The 9,629-nt window shown below is 35.5% G+C and overlaps 1 protein-coding gene across 1 annotated transcript; it reads right to left on the reverse strand.

The window, feature by feature from the left end:
- Window positions 1-4,556: 4,556 nt before the first annotated feature.
- On the reverse strand, window positions 4,557-9,147 carry LOC124400926 (microsomal glutathione S-transferase 1-like). The gene is made up of 4 exons (XM_046872751.1): window positions 9,012-9,147; window positions 8,085-8,224; window positions 5,802-5,896; window positions 4,557-5,714 (listed from the first exon to the last, which is right to left on the reverse strand). The coding sequence occupies exons 2-4, from the start codon at window positions 8,199-8,201 to the stop codon at window positions 5,468-5,470; spliced, it is 459 nt and encodes a 152-aa protein (XP_046728707.1). The 5' UTR covers window positions 8,202-8,224; window positions 9,012-9,147; the 3' UTR covers window positions 4,557-5,467.
- Window positions 9,148-9,629: the final 482 nt, after the last annotated feature.

A 9,629-nucleotide genomic window follows, 5' to 3' on the forward strand; every position in this document is an offset into this window, starting at 1 on the left:
TCCTATATTCTATGTCCATTGTCCTATAAATGGCCAGCTATTTCAGTAGTGGAACTCTCAATAGCTTTGCGTTAGTAATGTCTTCACGAGCAAACACAAGCTTTTACTGAAAAACCACCAATTACAAAGCCTCTGATTAAGGACATGATAGAATCTCAGCAGTGCTGAAGAATGATGGGAATGTGTATCTAGCAGAAGAGCAAGTGCTGTTCACTGTTACCAGGCACCCAAATAGTGATAGCCAGCTCTCATTTGAGTCCATTCTCTCCCTCATCAATGTTTCAGGGTTGAGTAATGAAGTCGAATGTCTACTTCACATCTCATGACAGCTGTTATCTTGTCTGTTTCTCTCTCTTGCACGCTCTCTCGTGTGTTCTGTCTGTCTCTGTCTCTACCTCTCTCTCTCTGTCTCTACCTCTCTCTCTCTCTCTCACACACACACACACACACACACACACACACACATACACTGAGAGGAAGGGATGAAATATGGTGGTACACCCTGCCAACCCCCCACCCCCACCCCCCATTCGACTTCTACCTAGGTGGGCTCCCTGACAAGCATAAATTATGTTAATAGAAGCGAATAAAAAACACTTTATTCCAAAGGTTTTAGTACTTTGGAATGTCAGGATGATCAAGTGTGTTACCTGGAGAGAAGTCTAAAGCTAAGTCAGAGCGCTAAAATATTAAAACATGAAATTTGCACACTCTTCCGAAGAGCATTGGAGGAAAATGAAGAATGCATCAGCTTGTTCTCCCATGTGGACATTTCTTCATTCATTAATTGATCAGAGCCCCCAAATATAACTCAGCATAATGGCACTGTCCGTGGAATCTCGCAGATAAAGCAATGCATATTTTGATGGACCTTTTATAAAAGGAATGTCATTAGTGCCGTGTTTTGTCCCGTTTCCCACCTCACTATATTCAGTCAATGTTATCTAAATGCCAAATTATGTCCATCAGCTAATTTTAAGTCTTCGATTTAAAAGAAGTTGAGTAACACTGAGGGTTATTACATTTGGGAGGAGTTATCTGGTCAGAGGTTCTGATGAAATAGTGTTTTCTTTAATTATTCTTGTCCAAATGAGCTACAACAAGAAGCAGCCCATTGGCTTTGTCCATACTTTTTTAATAAAATTGGAGAATTGGACTTGACATGTAATTGGGATTCTAAGGGTGGGAAAAAATGACAAATTGTCCACTTATCTCAAATTATCAGCCAAGACATGTTTGTTCTCCAAGTTTTACTTAAGAGTAGCTAGCAGGAGCAACAAGCAATAGATATATAGAGCACAAAATCTTAGAATTCATAATCACACTTTGATTCATTTAAAGGTGCAATAAACCTAATACATTCACCATTTTAAAGGAACCAGGCTGCTATGCCTGCCATCTCTGTCAGTTCTACATATAATATACCAGACAGTTTTGATAATGTAATCAGACTGGTGATCTAGTAATATGTTTTTTTTTTTAAGTAAATGTAACAATTTGTTTGAAAAATGTATATACTTAAATCAATATTTTTTTCTTTTATACTGACACACTAATAAAGTAGGTGTCCTGGGAACACTTGGCATGAATACACCCTGGATGGAACACAAGTTCATCACACCACACACACACACACACACACACACACACACACACACACACACACACACACACACACACACACACACACACATATAAACACCTAGAGGCAATTTTGCAAGCCAATCCACCTTCTGGAATTTTTGGGAGGTGGGAGAAAACCAGAGAACCTGGCAGAAACTCATACAAAAGCAGGATGAAAATGTGATACTGTCTATACAGACAGCTGTATGGCATAAAATATGTATGCAATACAACATTTCTACATTCAAGACATTTGCACAGTACTATAGGCTTTAAAAGCACCTAATTTCATAAAAAATTGGGATTGAATGTCCTATCATACTTTACTAAATGAACTATCATACTTCATAGTTTCCTCTATTTGTTAAATTGTTCCCGGGACTTCTCTCAATTCTAATCTGTTTATGTAAGAACATGAAAATAAAGAGAACCATGTGAAACTAAGAAAACCATGCAGGCAAACAAGTTGAGTGAAAAAGGAACAGATGTACAGAAAAGAAAGAGTGTGAAAGAGCGTGAGAAAAGGGAGGGGAGGCTTGGTCTGGGTGTTCAATTACTGGAGCCGTGAGGTTAAATCAATACCATTTAAATTGCTTATGCTAATCACCTGAGTTCCAATCACTGCGATCAGCATAAGCAATCTGCTGACCCCAGCCAAGTTCCGCAACAGCACTCCTAATCTCCACCTGAAACATACGAGCAGAGTTCACACCACTGTGATCCTATGGGTTTTTACTGAAAAGGGGAGGGTGGGGGGTGTATTACTGTGTGCTCTATGGAACTCAGTTTATGTGTTTTACTGGAGGGACATCCTGTGGAAGTTCTTCTAAACCAGATGTGGGTTGACAGACCAGTTAGCATATGGCATTTTTCGATATGACTGAGCAACTGATTTCTGTCTGTGCAATTCAAATATTAACACATGAAGCCTTTTTTATTTTTTTGGTAAATTTTGTAATTTGTGAGAGTGAGTTTCAAGACAGTTCTCAAACTGCAAAGCAAAGAAACTATTAGTTAGTTGTTCAGTCCGGGCCTCAATTCACGGTCTTGCCTGGTGTCCATTATGCCCTTCTTTTAACTGAGTAACTATAGCCAAATTTATCACATGGCAATAGTGGGACCTAAACCAGGTTATCTGTACATGAGAAAGAATTACCAGCTGTCAAATTCTTTAATCAAGACTTCTGGATGACAGAAAAGCAGAGAAAAAGCACAACATGAAAAAAAAGAATGTCTGGCTGAGGTGACATTTGCTGAATGTAGACTTGTATTACGTACTGGCTGAGCCAGAATAGCTTTGAACTGCTACTCCATCATATCCCTCATTGAAAGCTAATAGGTTGTAGCAAGTGTGTGTGTGTCTGACTGTGACCATTATAGACTGGCCTCAGGTACATTGGGGCCTGTTTCATCATATCAACCTGAGCTGGATGAAGCACCAGCAGTCCACACATTACCTCAGAATCAGCCGCCATGGAACCATCACCTGCAATCAGTATGTGCCCTCGAATCGTCCGCGCTGCGAGGTCCAGCGGGCAGCAGACAGCAAGGCTCAAACTCAAATTGATTTATAATGCAGAGTGTCGGCTCTAAGTCGGATCTCGGCTAAGCATTCATTAATTTTTCAGGAGCCGGGGAGCCATTGTGTGATATAAATCTCTGCCGCACCTCAGCACCAGCCTGAGCCACCACTTTGAAGTTCTGCCTAATTAAGCCCCTGTACAGTTAATAACCCGAACAATAAGGCAGCGGGCAGATCTGAGAAATATACGATGTCTGCTTAATACAGAGACAAAGAGCAAGGAAATGTTCTGATAGTCATGGAGGTGCACAGGCGGCCCAACAGTGTTCTTGTCTGTACATCTGAATGTCTCTCGGAATATTGATACGCTGCTGTGAAGCTTCTGTATAAGGTGAAGCACAGGTTATAAGAAACAAGTCAAACAAATCAAATTCTAAACCAGTTTTCTGAAAGATCAGGTGCAACTAGGAGCATCGAGAGCTGAGCCCCAGTGCCAGAGACAGAGTAGGAGGATCAGTAACTACTGATCATTGAGCAAGGTTTAGGCATTTCTCAGCCGCCAAAGCTGTAAAACGCTTGACTTGACTGAAGCATTGGCCTGGATCTGGACAAAAACACAAAATAAATGAATAGAACAGCCTCTCTATGCATTGCCTGTGTTTTTTAGCCTTAAAACCTTAATATGTTGTTTAATATGATACAAAATTAGATCATGTCGATCAGATCTGTAGAAGGTTTTTAATATCTTTTGTGCTGACAGGAGTCCATTCTACAGGGCAAATTTTAGATCCTTATCAATTATACCTAAGAAAAATGTGTTTTTATTAACTTTTTCTGGTGACTTGTCTCCAGTATGCCTATATTATATAGATTCATCACTTATTCAGGGATTTTTTCTTCATGTATTTTAAACTATAAACAGTTAAAAGGTAAAGATATCAGTGTATGATCAAATCTTTGGACTGCCACGCACACGCACACACACACACACACACACACACACACACACACACACACACACACACACACACACACACACGTGTGCAGTATTTTGTGTAGGGTGAGCAGTTAAAATAGGTTGGGTTTTCCAGCACCTCCCTCTAGTGGACGCAGAGCACATCACTTATGTTAAAAGGACATTTTAATAATGAGATGTTCTAGTGTGCCAAGGCTTAGTTATAATTCGCTATAATTTTGTAACACTCTAAACCCTTGCTAAGATTTAAACCTTAATTTTTAGGCAGAATAGAAAAAGTTTATAAGAGACAGATTATAAAATACTTCAAGTTTTAGACTTTATTTTCATAACAGTATAATATAGTTCTTATAATTTATATAATTTTTAAAAATATATCACATATGACACACACACACACACACACACACACACACACAAAAAAATTGGATAATATTAAAATTGATATTGGATTTTATTTGATGTTTTTCAATAACAACTGATAATAGCAAGATAGTTAAGAATATTCATTTATTGAGAAAAAAAAGTGTTAATTTAGAGTTGCAAGAGTTGGGTTCCAAGATATTCTGAGAAATCTGACCATCACTATATTAACCTGCTCTCTAGAGTATGCAGATTATTTTTTCTTTGTTGTTTACTATTAATGTTACAGTGCTTATCGCTTTTCTTACAATACTGTATAGTACAGTAATCTATCTGAATGATTATAAAGGCTGCTCAGGGAATACAAAGGGGCTTTGAGGTCAAAGGGCAGACATAAGATATCTGAGTATATTTATATCATGTTTAGAAATGAGATACAAACTCTCCCTCCCAGTCATAAATGAGGGCTGGAATATGAAATCATTTATGACATTTTAGTTCCATATTTAATATTGCATCTCCTCAAAGTGAATGAATTTTTTTCCTCAATCTAATCACTATAAAACATTCAAATAGATGTGTGGTGTGTTACTGTAGCCGATAGATCATATAGTTTTTACATTTTGTTTAGTGTTACTGTACAACCTGAAACGGAAATGGACTGGAATTTCATTCATGAATTCACAGAAAATTTAAATTAAAATTCACAGAAAGAAAAAAAAAAAAAAAAAAAAAGAAAAGTTAACTGCAATAATAATCCCCTAATCCCCCTAGTTTGGACAAAAGATTACAATCATGAAAAAGTTCCAGGTCAATATGAAGTGAAGGGACTAAAATAGAGTTAACATTTAATGTTATTGTATAGTCTTTATAAACACATTTATTTTCAAATCAAAATTTATACAGTGCTGCACCAAAAAGTGATAAATGGATAAGACATGAGGGAGGTCTACTGTCTGATAATGTTGCTCAGGGGATTCTTCCTACAGCCGCAGTGTAACAGTTAGAACCTGGTAGGCCATGCATAAAGTAACGACCATTCCCACCAGCCAGGACAGACCCCTACTGGGCTGAGGCAGTGCCAGTACATATGCTACTGTGTGAACAAAACGTGACCCTACAAACAGGCGGAAGTGGAGCACAGCTGAGGAAAGCTCTGGTCCTGTCAGAGTGTAGAGCAAGCCAATTATTACAAAGGGAATAATGTTCTCCAGGTCGTTCAGATGGCATCTGTAATTACAAAGCAAAGCTTATTTTTACACAATAGAATCAGATTAGACTTTTATACATCTGAGGTAGGTTGGAAAGATGTTATACCTTCGAACCCGTTCCACATCTTCATTGACCCGTAGCATCTTTTTCTTCTCCTCAGGAGTTTTGGCCGTACGAACATCTTCATCGTTTGCAAAAGCCTTAAAATAAATTTTGTGTAACACAATCATAACTATAAAACAAAATAAAAACAACCAAACTATACTTGGATTTTTTAATAACAAATGATAAATACAATTAAATGAACTACACACACACACACACACACACACACCCACACACACACACACACACACACATATATATATATATATATATATATATATATATATATATATATATATATATATATATATATATATATATATATATATATAAACTGTTCAACAGGTGGAAATCACATGCAAGTACAGATATTGTAGTAAAAACAGTACAGTCCTTTGGATCTTCAGGTCTGCAGCCTAGTACATGGGACAAGAGACTATTCACTATGCCTACTATGCTAAATTATCACAGGACACATTTTAATTCATTAGTTAAGTAGTTATTTTACCACAACACTACAGGACTGCTGGTGCATAAAATGGAATGAAATGATAAATGTTAGGAATATGATTTGTCCACTTTTAGTATCCTAGCACACATATTATCTTTAGTTTTGCTATAAAAGTATGATTGTGAGTGTAAAGTTTGCACTCAGTTGTAGTTAAGGTGTACATTTGCTTTAAAAGAAAACTCCACCCTGAACAACTTGCATAACAATTCTTTATCACAAATCTTTAGAACTATTTTATTTTATTTTTTCCTTTGGTTAGGAATTTCCTACATTACCCACAATGCCATTTGACTACATTCTAATAATAGCACCTGTGGGACTTATGTTTTTGTCTCTACCTAAAACTCTAACACAGCAGTGTTTTTAGTCTCTAGCAGACCAGGTTCAAAAAGCTTTTGATGTTAATTTTAGTGCTATCATCTGATTGCCTGAACTGAGTCTCTGACATAATTCAGCACAGAGTTATATAGTTGTTTGAATTTTTGATTTTAACATTTGCTGTATTCTTTACTTCTATATTGGATTTAAAGAAATAGGAAAGGGTGAGTAAGAAACCAAAATGTTGCTCTTCTGTTCTTAGGAGATAACAGCAAAATTATAAAAGTGTTTCTCATTTAAACATCAACGTGTCTGTGCTGGCATTGTAAAGTAGTCATAGCACAAATCGGAAACATTCTCACAAGAATAATGACAAAAAATTCGGCATTTCTAAGCATGCCACAAATATTTATTACAGTTTTTCTCAGTTGCTTTGTAGCATTTCTCTGATCAGAAATGTAGTTTTGGGAATTACATTTCTGATCTGAGAAATGCTACAAAGCAACTGAGAAAAACTGTACTAAAGCATTCGTTTAATGGATTGTGTACAATTGTCTCCTATTTCCTACATTATCAGTTGTTTATGTCATTTTGATCTAAATATATTATACTGGTTTCACCTGAATAGTCTTAACCACCAAAACATCTCAGCATCAGAAGTCATTGATTTCAAAAATAGTTAAAACATTTGTCAGAATCTGCCAAGCTTAAATTTCTATTACATTTTTTTTGTAAATGTGATAAATTGTGCAGATGAATTTAGAATTTTATTAATGAAAGAGAGTGAATGGCTTGCCTTCATCAACCAATAATCAACTAGTTCTCGACAATAGGTTGAAGGTAAATCTCGTGAACATTTGTCTTGTTAACTGAGAGTATACAGACAGAGCAAAACAAAGTATTACAATTTCCGAAAATAGTTAAACAGCTGGAAAAAAACGAACATTATTACAGTACAGTGAAAGTGTTGATCCTGTCCAGTCTTTTGCAATTAATATAAATCATACATGCAATCAAATAAATAAATGTATGCTGTTGAAATTCCTATATGCCATACAGAAGAAATTCAACTTTGGATTTTTAATGACTGACAATCTCGTTAGTGAACATTGACAAATGAAATAGTTATTCTGATGGCGATGAGATGAGAGTTCATGGACTCAAATACTTACTTTTGAGAGATGAAGTAAGGATTTTGAGAAAAGTACAGGCTTTTGCAAGAACTCCAAAGTGTTTTTTGAGAATGCACTAACTGGTTTGCAAAGATTAAGGATGATTCGAGAAATGCTCTAAAGCAACTGAGAAAAATCGTAATATAAACATGTTTAAAGTTTTCTATTAATTTAAATATTAAAATAGGCAAAAACAGATTAAAATAAAATGGTGTTAAATCACTCCACATGCTATTCTCTTAAGGTTTATACATATTAAAAGATTTATACATCCTTAGTTACCTTTCTGGTAAATCTGAAGTATGCCGTTAAAAAACTCATGAACATCATCTTGAGAATGACAATGGTGGCATAAGTGGAGAAGGCCAGGAAAACCTCGCTGTCAATTATCTGGGCCATTGTCAGAGTTCCTCAATGAATTCCTGTCATAAAAGAAATGGTATTTGATGCATCCAAAGTCAGTCAATTTCCCCAATAACTTTCGCAAATCTCTTTGTCTGCCATTCAAAATAAGATCTCAATGGCACCTCAGGCTTTAGTCATAATCCGGACTGTACTCTCTCTCTCTCTCTCTCTCTCTCTCTCTCTCTCTCTCTCTCTCTCTATATATATATATATATATATATATATATATATATATATATATATATATATATATATATATCCCTTCATATAAATCCTTTTGGACAATCAAAACTCTCTATCATACTACATTATGTTTAAATTAGACTGTACATTATTCAGCAGAAAACTTATACTTCATAAAATATCAAATTACTCCTGTGCAGTTTAAAAGAACCAAACATGCCAATAGCACACAGCATTAAAAATCTATTAAAAAATGTATGCTTTTTGGACCATTATTTTATGTTTTTGGAATTTGCTAAGCATTTTCTACAGTTTCTTTTGTATTTAAATGTACAGAGCACAGATTTGCCTATTCTCTTGCATTTACACAGCTCCAGTTTGCCTGATGTATTAGATTTTTTTATTTTCAGTGTTTGTGTTTGGGAATACGATCCCCAAATTTGCATTTCAGCTTCTAGCATCCGAAGAAAAACACCGTAATATCTCTCCCATGTGGTAAAGAGCTGAAATAGTTCAATAGTTCCAGTACTGTAAAACATGTTCTGACCTGAAGCTACTTTGTGCAAACTGAAGTGTATGAGATGTGCCAAGAAACCGTGTAAAGAAAAAAGTTGAACTTACCTCTGATATGTAGCAAACTACATGTGTGGATAGTGTGAGAATATCCTGGTTTATCTATGGGTGTATGCTGACAGTGAATTTTGAATTTATGGACCGCCTTTCTGAGCCGAAGCCAAAAAGCTTGTCTAACCTTTGTCCCCTAAGGCTTTAGCAAATGTTGCAATAGCTGAACTTTGAAATGAAACACTGCAGCAGACTAAAAATGCTCTTTATAATTCATGTAGTGATTTCTTTAATGTAGTTTAAAAAAAAAATCAGAACAGTAATTGTCATTAATAATGAGTAAACATAAAGGATGATAATGACTAACAATAAACTAACAATAAGAACTTTATCATTATTAATAATTATTTATTATTAACAATAAAGCCATATGCTGTCCTAAACCCACAAAAGATAAAACACCTTACCACTTCAAATGGTACATAGTAGAGGGTTTTTTTTAAAAAGAATTGAGGAGTAACTGCAAATGGCAGCCGATTTAATGCCTGTTTTGTAGGTAGTTAATTTGCTAATTAAGTAAAAAATAAAAAAAATTTTTTTTTTCATTTTACAAATATGTATTGGCAAATCATTTGTACCATACAGCAACCTATAGCATGCACAGTATTGTATTGT

The sequence above is a fragment of the Silurus meridionalis genome, chromosome 18 (genome assembly GCF_014805685.1).
Source record: "Silurus meridionalis isolate SWU-2019-XX chromosome 18, ASM1480568v1, whole genome shotgun sequence".
In the NCBI taxonomy this organism is placed as follows: domain Eukaryota; kingdom Metazoa; phylum Chordata; class Actinopteri; order Siluriformes; family Siluridae; genus Silurus; species Silurus meridionalis.